At 41.9% G+C, this 16,030-nt stretch overlaps 3 protein-coding genes across 11 annotated transcripts in view; 2 read left to right on the top strand and 1 right to left on the bottom strand.

Moving 5' to 3' along the window:
- WRN (WRN RecQ like helicase) overlaps positions 1 to 9,919 on the bottom strand; it is a 125,491-nt gene extending 115,572 nt beyond the window's left edge. For 2 of the 6 annotated variants that reach the window (XM_043893940.1, XM_043893945.1), the window contains exon 1: positions 9,386 to 9,599. Coding sequence is in view for 1 of the 6 variants with exons in the window: in XM_043893942.1 (XP_043749877.1) it covers positions 8,757 to 8,762 (6 nt within the window). In the remaining 5 variants the exon portion in view is untranslated. The other 4 variants (XM_043893941.1, XM_043893943.1, XM_043893944.1 and 1 more) reach the window with 3 other exon arrangements.
- Positions 2,755 to 3,179, top strand: LOC122688109 (small nuclear ribonucleoprotein Sm D1-like). Its single transcript, XM_043893955.1, has one exon. The coding sequence runs from the start codon at positions 2,766 to 2,768 to the stop codon at positions 3,102 to 3,104; it is 339 nt and encodes a 112-aa protein (XP_043749890.1). The 5' UTR covers positions 2,755 to 2,765; the 3' UTR covers positions 3,105 to 3,179.
- A 59-nt stretch (positions 9,920 to 9,978) lies between the features above and the next one.
- Positions 9,979 to 16,030, top strand: part of PURG (purine rich element binding protein G) — a 37,631-nt gene continuing 31,579 nt past the window's right edge. The window contains exons 1-2 of one of the 4 annotated variants that reach the window (XM_043893952.1): positions 9,979 to 10,263; positions 10,581 to 11,456. In XM_043893952.1, coding sequence (XP_043749887.1) covers positions 10,587 to 11,456 — 870 coding nt within the window. In that variant the 5' untranslated portion in view covers positions 9,979 to 10,263; positions 10,581 to 10,586. Of the gene's footprint in view, positions 10,264 to 10,580; positions 15,389 to 16,030 lie in introns of those variants that run through there. The other 3 variants (XM_043893951.1, XM_043893953.1, XM_043893950.1) reach the window with 3 other exon arrangements.

Genomic DNA, 16,030 nt, shown 5'->3' with positions numbered 1-16,030 from the left:
TGAGAATTCTTTTCTACTTTTCAATGCACTAATAGGAATAGGAAGGGGCAGAGGAAAAAGAACCATGGAATCCATGACAAAGCCCTCATTAAATTCCCTAATTAAAGAGGCTTTCATTAATCTATTGAATCGTAATTTCCCTCCAAATAACCCAGGCAAACAAACTACAAAGGCTAAATAAAACCACCATTAGCATTTGGTTCAGCTACAGTAAATCACTGCAATTTTAAAGGTAACAGGATTTTTCTTTCGAGAGACCTATTTCTTTATAGGTATCTACTAAATATTCATAACTGTCAAACATTATGTAATATATAATTTATATTTTTAAAGTGTAAGTTAAAATTTGTGTTAATAAAGTTAATTGAAATAAAGTATAAGTAGAACCAAATAAATACAAAAAAAGGTCATTAAAATGCTAGCAACAGGGGAAAAGAATAATGCTGTGTCATCGTTGAGAAGCCGCACTGCCCATAAACCAGGAACATGACTTGACCTGAACTGAGTCCATGGCACAGCGAAGTGCTTTATAACTGAATTTCATTATCCAACTGAATAATTCATTATTTTTAATGAATTTCCTCTGTTCTGTAAGTAGCTATAGCCAGTCAGCTAAAATCAGCGACTATAAACTGGGAAACTGCAGAGAAAGTTTTCAGGTAAGTCAATTTAAAACTTTCTCAGGCTGCTTATTTTTCCTTTTTATTTTTCACTGTCACTTCATATGGGCTGAGATGAAATTTTATAAGACTCATTATCAAAAGGACGTTGACAGTTGGCTACCCAGCATCCATTCCACCCTGTACCCTTTGCACAGTACTGTAAATTTAATTCAGATAATGACCAGTTATTTGCAAAGCTAATGTGCTTCAAGGAAGTTGCCTCCACTGCCAGCTCCCATGAAAAATCCAACTGATCTAAAATAAATCCCATTCCCCCAGTCACAATGATGATTCAGAAAATCAGGCCTGAACTCAAGGCATTCTCCTAGCTTTGGGTTAAGAATAAAAACTGCAACCTAAGACAGACCAATGAGATACAAGAGACGTTTACGGGGCTTCTGAGAATAATTTTTTTTTTTCACTTATATGAAAGTACCACAAGAGATGTCCTGTTTTGAGTATGGGAAGCCTTGGGCCTTCGACAGCCAATTTGCCACAGTGATGGAAATTAGCTGGAGGATGAAGCCAACACACAGGAGATAGAAAAGATGAAAAATGAAGCTACAGTCAATGCACTAAACTAGTCTTCAAGTTAGTCCTCCCTCAGCCTTCAAGGTTCATTTTAAAAATAAGTTTCCTTATTTGTTAAGCCTGTTTAAGTCAAGTTTTCGGTGCTTGTGTTGTAACTAACACACAAATATAATTGAAAATAACAGTATGTGGCCAATTCTTTTCTTTAACCCCTTATCTTAAATAAAAATAAATTATAAGGATTAAAAATACTAGCCCCACACAAACATACAAAAATACTAGCCACACAAAGCATACAGTACCAAAAGTTTCAAAATTTCATAAACAGAGCTTCATATCTTCTTTAAATCAAAATAAGAATTAAAATAACATTAAAAAGCAATGTAACAGAAAATTAGGACTTAATAAATGGGGGTGATATTGAACCTTAGGATGCATAGCTCTGTGTTGGGCTGAAATTCAGGATTTTCAGACAGAAAGAAAAGTGTAGTATTTTACAATAAGACCAATTTAACTGTGAAAGGAATAGCAAAAGGTAAAAATAGAGACAGAGTGAAAAAGAAATTAGAAAATTAATATACGATTCTGAAAGCAACCATAAGTTTATCCAATGCCAAGAACTTCAGATTAACTTCTTCAGACAGGGAAAGTTTTTATAAATGAGTAAAAGGAAAAATGAGCAATTCTGTGATGGTACAGAAGCCAAAAGTTATCTTCCAGTCCAGTGATCTTTCCACCGCACTCTGATGCCCTCATTTCAAAAATGAGTAGCTAAAGTAGATCACAGGCCAACAGGTGATGTCTCATGCTACAGATCAAAATCAGAAGAAGCAACAAACCTTTGATATTTTTTCTAATTGCTTCTATTATTCCTACAATACACTAGGGAGATCCCACACCTCTACCTTCTTGGCTTCAGAGAGACCTAAAGAGAGGGTGAATCTCTGCCGTGCCCCGAAGAGCTAGCCTATCAGACTAAAGGTGGAACTAAATCAGACTAAAATTCAGACAAGACTCTGGAGTTAGAAAGAAGCAAAGGCTTGAATGGAAGGGAGGGAAGGTCACTGGTTCCACTTATTGGGAGATAATGTGAAATTATTCTAATCACTTATTTCCCAGTGAAGAAATTATTCCAAAACCAACCTCTTTCTTAATCCTCCCATATATAAAACATTTATCAAAAAAGAAAGCAAATCACCCTTTAAAAGAAGCTGACTGCTCTGCAGGTGAAGGAGGATACAGGCTAAACCTTTATGTTCCCTGAGGGAAGTAGTGAAGAATAATGATGGTGCAGATGATAATAAAAATGCTGATGATGGGCGCTCGGCGCGGTCTCTACGTCGGAGCCCTGAGAGTAAGTGTTTCCGGCCATTCATACTCCCGACCTCGGCTGTCGGTGGTCGGATTTTGTGTACTATCGGGCCGAAAGGGTGACGGCACCGCTAGGATGAAGCTCGTGAGCATGCAGAGCCGGCAAGAGTACTTAGAAGCTGCAGAGGTTTATCAAGAAGTAATAAAACCCAGTTCCGAAATGTTTCAAGTCAGGGATGGACTGTTTTGATTTCATTTTTGATGAAATTGAGTCACGAAACTGTAACCATTGAATTAAAGAATGGAACACAGGTCCATGGAACAATCACAGGCGTAGATGTCAGTATGAATACGCATCTTAAAGCAGTGAAAATGACCCTGAAGAACAGAGAACAGGTACAGCTGGAGACACTGAGTATCCGAGGAAATAACACCCGGTATTTCATTCTGCCGGACAGCTTACCTCTGGACACCCTGCTCTTGGATGTGGAACCGAAGGTGAAGTCTAAGAAAAGGGAAGCTGTTGCAGGAAGAGGCCGAGGCCGAGGAAGAGGACGTGGCCGAGGCCGAGGCAGAGGAAGAGGGGGTCCTAGGCGATAATGTCTCTCAAGACTACTATTTCAAAGTAGAGGGGAAGGGAGAACTAATCCATGACAGAGGAAGAGTATGTGGCTGTGGCAGAGGAGTTGGAGGTCCTAAGCGATAATGTACCTGGAGCTTTTTTGTACAGGCTTTGTTTGTTTGTGGCAGTCTTTAATAAACATAGATGTAACACACACACACAAAAAAAATGCTGATGATGATCATTTTGGGGGGGGGGGGGGGGAGGTAGCGCCTGACTGCTATTAGTAACCAGTTTTCACAAGAGGTAAGCTTAACTCCTATCAAAGAGCTAAAGTCTCCAAAATACTTGTCCCCCAGTATCACTTTGAGGTAACTTGATTTTATAAAATGTTATCAACCTGATTAAAAGACTGAAATACTCCAGAGATGACCAGATTCAAGATAAGCATATCCAAATGAAAGGACTTATCTATATATGAGCAAGAATCAATTAAAAAGTATAATTTATATCTAAACTCAAAAACAGCAAAAATGGCCATCTGCCAAGGAATAAACTTAAAGTAAACTACATAAGACCCATTTTAAAGACAACTAGGCAAGCTTAGTAAGACATCAAAAAAGGGCTAGAGAAGACATACTGAATTCCTGGACAGTTAAGACTCAAAACTTTAAATTAATTAAATCACTACACTCCAGAAGCAACGCAAGAAAAGATGTCAGCAGGATTTTTCATCAAACCACACAAGCTTATATTAAAGTTCACTAAAAGAAGAAAATAGTCAAGAGCATTCCAAAAAATGTATTTTTTGAGAAAATAAGACCAATAAAGAAAAATTCACTCTATTAAACATAAAAAAGAGTTTGAGAACTCCTAAAGTGAAGTCGCTCAGTCGTCTCCAACTCTTTGAGACCCTGTGGACTATAGCCCACCAGGCTCCTCCATCCATGGGATTTTCCAGGCAAGAATACTGGAGTGGGTTGCCATATCATTCTCCAGGGGATCTTCCCGACCCAGGGATCAAACCTGGGTCTCCCACGTTGGAGGCAGACTCTTTCCAGTCTGAGCCACCAGGGAAAGGGAAAGTCACTCAGTCCTGTCCAACTCTTTGCGACCCCATGGGCTGTAGAGTCCATGGAATTCTCCAGGCCAGAATACTGGTGTGGGGAGCCTTTCCCTTCTCCAGAGGACCTTCCCAACCCAGGGATCAAACACAGGTCTACCATACTACCATACTGCGGATTCTTTACCAGCTGAGCCACAAAGGAAGCCCCAGGGAATCCCTCTATTAAACATAAGCAGTTCAGAAAAACATAAATTAAAATAGGGTGGAATTGGTATAAAAATAGATATAAATCAATGGAACAAAATATATCATGTTCAGAAACAGAGCCATGTAAATATAGAAACTTGACATAAAGGAGGCGTTTCTCATCTCTGACCACCTGGACAGAAAAACCCTGGTTCAAGCCACATGACCTCTTATTTCCGTCGCCTCCACCGTCTTCTCAAAACAGAAGTCACAGTGATTCTGTTAAAAAATGTTTCAATTTAAAGAATTACATACCATCACCAAGGCTGTATATGTCACCCTGCTTACTTGACTTATATGCAGAGTACATCATGAGAAACGCTGTGCTGGAGGAAGCACAAGCTGGAATCAAGATTGCCAGGAGAAATATCAATAACCTCAGATATGCAGAGGACACCACCCTTATGGCAGAAAGTGAAGAGGAACTAAAAAGCCTCTTGATGAAAGTGAAAGACGAGAGTGAAAAAGTTGACTTAAAGCTCAACATTCAGAAAACTAAGATCATGGCATCTTAGTTGGTCCCATCACTTCATGGGAAATAGATGGGGAAACAGTGGAAATAGTGTCAGACTTTATTTTTGGGGGCTCCAAAATCACTACAGATGGTGATTGCAGCCATGAAATTAAAAGATGCTTACTCCATGGAAGGAAAGTTATGACCAACCTAGACAGCATATTAAAAAGCAGAGACATTACTTTGCCAACAAAGGTCCATCTGGTCAAGGCTATGGTTTTTCCAGTGGTCATGTATGGATGTGAGAGTTGGACTGTGAAGAAAGCTGAGCACCGAAAAATTGATGCTTTTGAACTGTGATGTTGGAGAAGACTCTTGAGAGTCCCTTGGACTGCAAGGAGATCCAACCAGTTCATCCTCAAGGAGATCAGTCCTGGGTGTTCATTGGAAGGACTGATGTTGAAGCTGAAACTCCAGTACTTTGGCCACCTCATGCAAAGAGTTGACTCGTTTGAAAAGACCCTGATGCTGGGAGGGATTGGGGGCAGGAGCAGAAGGGGGAGACAGAGGATGAGATGGCTGGATGGCATCATCGACTCGATAGACACGAGTTTGAGTAAACTCCTGGAGGTGGTGATGGACAGGGAGGCCTGGTATGCTGCGATTCATGGGGTCGCAAAGAGTTGGACACGACTGAGTGACTGAACTGAACTGAACTGAACTGAACCAAATGAGATTTATCCCAGGAATGTAAAGGTGGCTCAATATAAGAGAATCAATCAATGTAATATGTAACTTTTACAGAATGAAGGAAATACAACTGACCACCTCAACTGACATGGGCATTTGACAAAATCAAATACTCTTTCATGATATAAACTCAGAAAACTAGGGATAGAAGGGAATTTCCTCCAGACAATAAAGGGCACTTATGAGAAACGCAGTTAACATCATACTCAACGGTAAAAGACTGAAGATCTTTTCCCCTAAAATCAAGATCAAGACAAAGATACTCCTTCCACCAAAGCTATTGAACAAGAGTACTGAAATTTCTAGCCTCAGAGAAATTAGGTATAAGTAAGAAGTAAAAGGCAATAAATTGGAAAGAAGTAAAACTCTATTCACATATGACGTGACTGTGTCTATAAAAAAAAATCCCAAAGAAACCACAAGAAACCTACTAGATCTAATAAGCAAATTCAGCAAAGTTACAGGGTACATGATCAAGACACAAAAATCAGCTGTGTTTCTAGACAACAGCAATGAGCAATCTGAGAAGAAACTTAAAAAGCAATCTTGTTTACAATAGCATCTAAAAAAATAAAATACCCAGGAGGTGAAATTAAAAACCTGTATATCAAAACCTACAAAACATTGCTTGTAAGGCATAGATCGGGTGAGGCAGAAAAGGAAAGATGACCTCAACAGAAGTAGGTTACCTTTATTTAGGCAAGGAGGGGCGACAGTCGGCCTAAGGACCAGGCTGCGTGCTGACAGTGATCAGGGAGGCGTCATACTTATAGGGAGGTTTGTGAAATCGATAAGGGAAATGTCAGTCAGGCGGGATATTTTGAGTATTCTTTTGTTGAGATGACATTTGTAGTTGGGCAGGGTGTGATAAGTCTTCTGGGCGGGTGTAGGGGGTGGTAGGTTTCCGGACAGGGGGTGATAAGTCCCAGATAGATGCAACCGGCCTGGAGCATCAGGGCGGAACTAAAGTTCTGTTTTGTTTTCTCCTAAATTAGATGATTCAGCAAGGGGCCTTTGAGACTGTTGTTCTCTTTTCTAGGCCCAAAAGACTCCTTCATTGCTGCCAATTAAAGCAGACATTTCATTCACAAAGAAGACAAGTTCCACCACAACAAATGGAACACCACCTGTGTTCACGGAAAGGCTTAATACTGTTAAGAGGTCATACAACCCCAAGCTACCTACAGATTCAACACAATCTCTATCAAAATTCCAAAGGCCTTTTTTTTGCAGAAATGGAAAAGCTAATCCTCAAATTCATATGGAATTGAGAGTTCCCTGGTAGTCCAGTGATTAGGACTCATCACTTTAACTGCTGTGGCCCGGATTCAATCCGTGGTCAGGGAACTCAGATCTCCCGAGTCACCCAGCATAGCACCCCCCCCAAAAAAAAAATGCATAGGTAAAATGGTTCCACCACTGCGGAAAACAGTTCCTCAAAAAGCTAAACACATAATTATCATATGATCCAGCAAGTCCACTCCTAGGTACAGACCCAAAAGAAAGAGGAACTAGAAACAGGGACTCAAGTAGATCCTTGTAAGCCAATGTTCAGTGTACCATTATTCACAATAACCATAAGGGGGGAAAACCCAACTGTCTGTCAACAGATGAATGGATAAACAAAATATAGTATGCACACACAACAGAAACATATTCAGCCATAAAAAGAAATTAAGTTCTAATACATGGTACGACGTGGATAAACCTTGAGAACATTATGACAAGTGAAATAAGTCAGATGGAAAAAAACAACTATGATTCCACTTGTATATACTATCTAGAATAAGCAAATTCATAGAGAGTGAGCATATCAGAGGTTACCTGGGGCTGGACAGAAGGGTAACGGGAAGTTGTTGCTTAATTAACCAGTTACAGAGCTTGTTTGGATTGATGAAGAAGTTTTTATAAATAACAGTGATGGTTGTGTAATAGTGTCATTAATGTCACTGAATCATACACGTGAAAAATAGCTAAACTGGTAAACTTTGTCATATATATTTTACCACAGTTTTTTAAGATCATTCGGCTCATGGTGTTTCCCTGACAAAACTCTCCAGTAACCTCCCATCTCCCTCAGAATGAAAACCCAAATTTTCAAAATTGCCTACCAGGTCCTATACAATCTGTCCCACACTCTTTTCTGTCCAACTTTATCTCCTACAATTCTTCTCCATCTCACTCTCTGCTAACTTACTGGCCTTGTAGTGAAAAAGTGAAGTCACTTAGTCATGTCCGACTCTGTGACCCCATGGATTGTAGCCCACCCGACTCCTCAGTCCATGGGATTTTCCAGGCAAGAATACTGGAGTAGGTTGCCATTTCCCTCTCCAGGGGATCTTTCTGACCCAGGGATCGAACCCGAGTCTCCCACATTGCAGGCAGACACTTTACCGTCTGAGCCACCAGCAAAGCCCTGCTCTTCAAATACACCAAGCAGGCTCCCTCAGGGCCTTTGCACTTTCTTTTACCTCAGAGAGCCACAAAACTAGCTCTCTCACTTCCTTCAGCTCTTTACTCAAAAGTTACCCAGGTGGCAAAGAGGATAAAGAATCCTCCTGTAACGCAGGAGACCAGGGTTTGATCCCTGGGTGAAGAAGATCCCCTGGAGAAGGGAATGGCTACCCACTCCAGTATTCTTGCCTGGAGAATCCCACGGACAGAGGGGCCTGGCAGGCCACAGTCCATGGGGTCGCAAAGAGCCGGACACGACTGAGCAGCTAACACTAACAAGGAGTTTAGTAAGTCAGAAAGAGAAAAACAAATATCATATATTTTATGCATCTATGCGGAATCTAGAAAAACGGCATAGATGATCTTATTTGCAAAACAGAAACATAACACAGAGAACAAACCTATGGACACCAAGATGGGGAGAAGGGGGGATTAATTGGGAGACTGGGATTAACACAAATACACTACTGATACTATGTATAAAATAGGTAACTAATGAGAACCTACTATATAGCACAAAACTACTCAGTGCCCTGTGGTGACGTGAACGGGAAGGAAGTCCAAAAAGAGAGGATCTATGTATACATACAGCTGGTTCACTTTGCCTTACAGTAGAAACTAACACAGCATTGCAAAGCACCTATACTCCAATAAACACCAATTCAAAAAAATTACATTCTCAGCCAGGCCTTACCTTACCGTAAAATTTCAGTTTCCTACCCTCATCCACACTCCTCATCTCTCTTTCCTTTATTATTCTCCATGGAATTTTCACCTTCTGACATACCAGGCATTTGACTTACAGCCTATCTCTCTCCAAAATGCAAACTTCCCAAAACAGAGCGATTTGTGTTTGTTTTGTTCACTGACGGACCTAGAGCGGCGCTCGGTAAATATTTGCGGAATTAACAAAGGGAGATCACTGTTTAATAGCATGAAAATCTAACTGCCCGAGCCATAGACTTCAACTCCCTCAAAATTAACATGCCAAATACTCTTAAAACACTACTAAATTAGCATCTTGAGGATGTTAATATCCTCTTCTGTAGGGAGAATATTTACCTACTGACACATAACTAGAAAACAACTCAATTTTAACCAGGAAAAAAACAAACAACAACAACAAAAATTAAAGACTGAGTATTTTGAATTCAAAAATCCAACATGATTTGTTACATTACACAAAAGGGAGGTGGAAAAGGAGAACGAAGATGTCCATCCCTAAGGAACCTCCCACCCAAAGCCCAGAGACCTACTCTGTGGGACTGAGCACCTCCAGGCCGGAGAAGGCTAGAAAGATACCCCAAGGCCTACATCCGGAAGCAAGGTTGGGGGGAAGGACACGTTACCCTGAGATGAGCCAATTCAACGGGACTTGTCTATCAGCTGGATGACTTGCGCAGCGACCCAACACCACGGCCTTGAACCAGACATCCGAGTTCGATACCGATTCAGCAGACCTCATTCCCGCGCTGCGGCGCCCACGCGGGCGAATCACTGCGCACACAATACGTGTCACTCCTGGGACACGGACCTTCCCCACCCCTCCCTCCGGGCTCCGCCACGCCCCCGAGTACTCCGCTCCCGAAGCGCCGAGCTGCAGCCCCACCCACCCTAGCCCAGCTGGCTACGCGGCGCGCATGCGCGCGGGGGGAGGGGGTGGTCTCGCCGCCGCTAAGCACTACGGGAAGTGTAGTCTCCGCGCGGGCGCCGGTGGGCCGCCCGAGTCCTACGTCTCCGTGGTACCTGGAGAAGTCAGAACAGCCTCGCCTCAGCCGGGTCCTCGTCTCCATCTTCACACCTGTCCGGTCACCTCACGCTCACGCCCCAGTCCCAGGCGCTGGGCTTCCGTCAGGGCGGGCCGCAGAGGAGAGCCCGAGACCCGATCTTCGCTTCAGCGGGTTGTACTGGAGGAGGCGGGGTCCACTGCCCGCCTCCCGCCGCCCGCCTCCCCGCCCCCTCCCCTCCTCCCCGGCGGGCGTCGGGCCGGTGCCCGGAGAGCGGCGGCGGCCCCCGCAGCGGCCGCTGGAGGGGCGGCGGCGGCGGCGGTGGGCGCCGCGGGCGATGCCCCTGCCCGGCTGCTCCGGCGCGGGGCGGTGCGAGCAGCGGCGGCGGCGGGGGAGCAGGCAGGGGGCGGCGGCTGCCACAGAGGGGCCGAGAACTGGCGGCGGCGGCGGCGGCGGCGGTCGTGAAGGGCACCGGTGGCGGCGATGATGGTAGCGCTGATGTGAGTGTCTGCTGACTGGGGGGGCCCGGGGGCTGCCGAGCCCGAGGCGGGCGACCCGGCGCAGAGCGGGAGCGGGAGGCCAGGGGCGGCGGAGGGATGCTGAGCGCCCAGTGCGGAGCCGGGAGACGCCGCCCGCTCGCCCGGCCGCTCGCCCGGCCGCCGCAGCCCGTCCGGGAGAGGAGGGGAGCCCGGCGCTGCGGCGGCCCGATGTGGGGGTCCCGGGCAGAGGCTGGGGCAGCGCAGGCCGAGGGGCGTCTGCGATTGTTCTCAACACCCCCTCCCCCACCCCACCCCGTGTGTCTGTTTGTCACTTGCAGCTGAAGATGGAAAGAGCCAGGCGAAGGGGAGGCGGCGGCGGCGGCGGCCGTGGCCGCGGCGGCAAGAATGTAGGGGTCTCTGGCCTAAGCAAGAGTAGACTGTTCCCCCAGGCCCAGCACTCCCACTACCCCCACTACGCAGCTTCAGCCACCCCTAGTCAGGCTGGGGGCGCCGCCGAAATCCAGGAGCTGGCCTCCAAACGAGTGGACATCCAGAAAAAGAGGTTTTACCTAGACGTGAAGCAGAGCTCGCGGGGCCGGTTCCTGAAGATAGCCGAAGTCTGGATAGGGAGAGGCCGGCAAGACAATATCAGAAAGAGTAAACTGACCCTCTCCCTGTCGGTAGCAGCGGAGCTGAAGGACTGTCTAGGGGACTTCATCGAGCACTATGCCCACCTGGGCCTGAAAGGCCACCGACAAGAGCACGGTCACGGCAAAGAGCAGGGCTCCAGGAGGAGACAGAAGCACTCAGCGCCCTCCCCGCCGGTCTCGGTGGGGTCCGAAGAGCACCCCCACAGTGTCCTCAAAACAGACTACATCGAGAGGGACAACAGGAAATACTATCTAGACCTGAAGGAAAACCAGCGGGGGCGCTTCCTAAGGATTAGACAAACCATGATGCGGGGGACTGGCATGATAGGTTATTTTGGCCACACTTTGGGCCAAGAGCAGACTATTGTCCTCCCAGCTCAAGGAATGATCGAGTTCCGCGACGCCTTGGTTCAGCTCATCGAAGACTATGGCGAAGGGGACATCGAAGAACGCAGAGGTGGAGACGACGACCCCGTGGAACTCCCCGAGGGGACTTCTTTCAGAGTGGACAATAAAAGGTTCTACTTTGATGTGGGCTCTAATAAATATGGAATTTTCCTGAAGGTAAGTGAGGTGAGGCCACCTTACCGTAATACTATTACCGTTCCGTTCAAAGCTTGGACAAGGTTTGGGGAGAATTTTATCAAGTATGAAGAAGAGATGAGGAAAATTTGCAACAGCCATAAAGAAAAGAGCATGGATGGCAGAAGGGCCAGTGGTGAAGAACAAGCATGCCTCGACTAAGATGAAAGTGAACTCCATCAGGCAAAAGTTAAAATCATAGATTGGCTAAAAGAACTGATCCATACTCATTTGAAGAAATTTCTCCTCTTTTGGGGCCCTTTGTTATCAGTAATACCTCTAGTAGTTTATACTTCAAGGAGTCTGATTCTCATGTTATGTTACCCGTAGAACACTCTAATTCTTATGGGAACTCCTGCCTTCCCAAAGCTAAATAGTTTACCTGCTTCAACTGCTCCAGACTATTGAAGTATGCAAATCAGCACAAAGTATGACATTCTGACCTTCTAAGTACCCTAGCTAAGATTTACATTGCACTATGACATAAGCCTGAAAAAAATACATATACCTAATATGGAAGTGTGATTTCTATTTAATAAGTTCCCCCCCAAAAAGTATTCCATGCCTACTTCATTAAAAGCTGCTAGAATTACCTGTAGGACAGTTACCACAGAAACAGAAATTGACTTCTATTCTAAATATATTTATTTATTTATAAAAGGACAAGGTGAAATATATTCAGTGTCCATTGGATAACTGAATATTAAACAGTCCCATTAAAGAATCAAATCTTAGTTACTATAGTATGCTATAATTTCAAATTTTGTGGTAACCCTACAGTTTATAGTTGCCGTATGAGCGCCATAAGAGTTTTTATTGGTTATTCTAAGCTAGTTACAATCCTATCTTCACCTCTGATGATTGTACCATATATTATTAGTGGCTTTCCAAAGTTTCAGGAATTACTTTTTATGTCACTGTTGCGTGGGAGGCTTCATCCTATGGCTTTGCTGTGGAAATCTTGATATTTTAGCTTTTCATACTAATTTGAAGGTTGTAAGAGGTTCTTTCCCAAAATATATCATAGACTCAAGGTGTTATATTTTTTGCTGCTGCTTTAACACTATTTCAGAGGGGTTGGTGCACCAGTTATCTGATATAAAAATACACCTATAATAATATATTTTAGTAGCACTTTTAGCACCTTAAGACCATTTCAACACTTCCAGTATAAACCTGACTTTTACAGGTGTTTTAATTCCAGGAAAAGTTTTCTCTTTTCTAAAAAGCGTTTAGAATAAACATAAAATTTCAGCCTGAAAAAATATTATTTGAAGATTGGTTACAAGCATATTTGAAAAGAAAATTCAGGCATTTTCCAAGGTGCTCTTTATGATACTTAAGAAAGTTTACTTTACACAAGACTCACCCATTTACTTGTATGAAAAATTACTTTCCAGGAAGTGCCACTGCAATTTTCCAACACCTAAGCAGTTTTTTAAACAAGTGGATATAATATATATGTGTACCAACCCACCCTGTATTAACTGACTGAAATTTTATCTGTTGAGCTGCATTTTATTCTGAATGAAATTACTGTCTTTTCTCTCGGCTTTCCTCACCTCCCACACAATAAGTCCATATAATCATGTTTAGGAGCCAAACACTGATTTCAACCCCTAAATATAGCTCTCATTGATGAGAGCTGACTGCTCGGATTGAGATCAGAATGTAGCTCTTCTTTTATATGCTATAAGTAATTCACAATTATTTTAACAGTTGTTTTCCCTCCAGAGGTTGTCCCCCAAAAGGTCACTAAACGAGATGAATTAAGAAAATGAATTTCACTAATTCATGTTACTTAAAAACAAGCAGTCAGTAACCCAGACGTATATGCTGGTGTTGGCTTACGGATTGTATTTCCGGTTTCCTCAAACAGTGTGAAGGAATCTCACTAGTTCATTATAATTGTGGACCATCTGGATCACTGTGGAACAGCTGAAGGTTAGAAGATGATGTTAGTACTAGAGTTAATAGCACATGGTGGGTGTTGAGACTCTAAAAGTAGCAAGGATCTTTAAACAGTCCTCACTGTAAAGTAACTATTGTAGACTTGATAAAAAGTAGCTTTGGGTTCTAGGAAGGAATGGTGTGCCCTTGCATTACAATACTACTGATTGCTTTGCTGCCCATCATAGTGCCTATGAATAATAATTAACCTGTCAGATTTTGGCAAACTGGAGCTGTGAATATTCCACTATTTGAGCATTCCTCTCACTATTGCTGTGACTGTGTACTCTCTCTTAAAACCTTCTCTTCTAACATATTTATATCCGTTAAGTCTAAATGATTTCCTTTTTGGTTTTTAGTCTGGTAAGATTTGAGTGTGTGTGTCTATATATATATATATATATATATATATGTACATATATATATGTATGTATATATGTGTGTTATATATATATATTCACACACACTACTATGTCAGACGTAAATATCTTTAACTCATTGTATATAAATATTACTAGTTTAATTTTTCATTAACAATTTAAGTTAAAAATGGATTAAGCAGCCAAATTTTCTACATGGTATGTATACTTCAAAGTTTTTACCATCTCAAAGCTATGGATTGCATAGATGCATATATACCGGCAGTTGAATATACTTTAAAATCATTAAGCCTTCTGCCAGTCCTTTAGTTTCTTTTTTTTCCAAAGTTAATGTTCACTGAAAAAGGAAATGATGCTATGATTTTTTGATACTTAAAATTTCCAATCATTCATTAGCCATAATCCAGTAAGATCCAGTCCAAAACTCTGGTATTAGGACATGTATTGCCATGTATCTTATAAAATAAGCTACTACTCTTATCTGTGCAATATACATTTTATTTATTGTCATTTGTATCACAAATGGAGCTGCAAGTGTACATGGTATTCTTCAAAATACTAGGATCCCTGCCTTGAAGATATAAAACTCTTAAGGCAACTGGATGTTAGCAATCAAAAAGTGAGCATTTCAGTTAGTAACCAAAATTACTCTTTCACTATATAATTCTAAAACACTGATGATGTTTGCACATAATAATCCAAGCATAATGTGGTACAGACTCAAAACTGTAATCATATAAGCTGGTAGTACGAAATCTGGAAACGGGTTCCTCTTCATTGTCGGCAGTGTGCTCCTACCAGTTGAAAGCCGCACTAATCTGTTGCTTATATGCAAGAGATGCAATGTATTATAAAAGTATTCAACTTCTGCCACACTTTATAATCTTCCTTGTTAAAGCCCCAAACTGCCATGTCCCTTAAACTTGAGTCAAACACAAGCTTATTTGCACTAAAGAGCATGGCCAAAAAATAAATGACAGGGTGGAAAAGCTAGTTGGAACCTCTTGAAATAATGGGTTCTAATGGGGGAATTTCACATTTGTCTATTTGAAAGCTATATGGTCCGGGCAGACAATCTGTCAGTTCACTAATTTAATAATGCACTTTACCTTTTGTATATAAAAGATGTACATTTATGCCACTGGACTGGTGGGACGTGTTTCAATAGTGTGTAGTTTAGAGTCTGTAGGGTGAGCTGTTGCATGCATATGTTTGTGTTGGAACTGCTGTAGTAACAAGTTTCCATTCAACCAGTGTCATGGAGAAGGGTAGAAGATGCCTCTGAAGTAAATCCCGAGACACCTAACAGAGAATTTTAGAGTTCATATTTGTATCCTTAAGGACTAGAATCAATTAATTAAACTCTTTCTAGCCCAGACTAGTATTACAGTTGAGATTATATCTAATTGAGACTCCCCATAATACCCTGAAAATGAATTTTGGAAATTTGTGCAAGCAAAAAAAACTTTTAATGATTCTGTTTCATTTCTGATGCATGTTTCACTTACTAATGAAAAGACAGTACCTGGTACTGTATTAGAATTCAAAGTATGATTGGCTGATATGGCATCATTAAAAAAACAACCAGACTAAAGACATGATGTTCAAATTAAGGAAATGCAAAGAAACTAAGAACAATTGCTAAAATAAATATGACATTATTTCAAAATTTGCAGAACTAACTTTCACCAACCGAAAAGGGTATTAGGGGACTTAGTGTATCCTTCCATCCTGAAAACTTCCTAAGATGTACATTTGAAAAGTAGATAATTGTTGCTTAATAATAGGTTGTATGTACTTTACTAAGAAACACTGTGTACTAACAATTCATCAAGAGTATACTATATTTACTGCATTCATTTTATATATGTGGATAAGAATACATTATATAGAGTGATCCTATCTTAATATACTCATGTATTTATATTGTAATTTTGCAAATATTTTCAGTAAAATAAACATTTATCTGAGCTGCACAATCTGAAGAGGATGAAATTGGAATATACCCTCAGACATTCAGTTTTAATAAGCAGCTGCCATGGAAAGTTGATATTTGTACTATCATTCCTTTAGATTTTATGTTTATTTTAATATTTAAATAGGACTTGATTGGAAACTTGAAGTAGTATACTGAAAATAACTTTTTCATAAGTATGAGTTTCTTTTTTCCTGCTTATTTCCAAGTGTCTTTCATTGGAACTATTTATAAAATCTTATTCAAGCTTT

Source organism: Cervus elaphus, chromosome 32, assembly GCF_910594005.1.
Source record: "Cervus elaphus chromosome 32, mCerEla1.1, whole genome shotgun sequence".
Taxonomy (NCBI): domain Eukaryota; kingdom Metazoa; phylum Chordata; class Mammalia; order Artiodactyla; family Cervidae; genus Cervus; species Cervus elaphus.
This window is presented reverse-complemented; position numbering and strand designations above follow the sequence as displayed.

Excerpts from the sequence above, each read along its gene's own strand:
- LOC122688109 (XM_043893955.1), top strand. The coding sequence starts at position 2,766 with ATGAAATTGAGTCACGAAACTGTAACCATTGAATTAAAGAATGGAACA.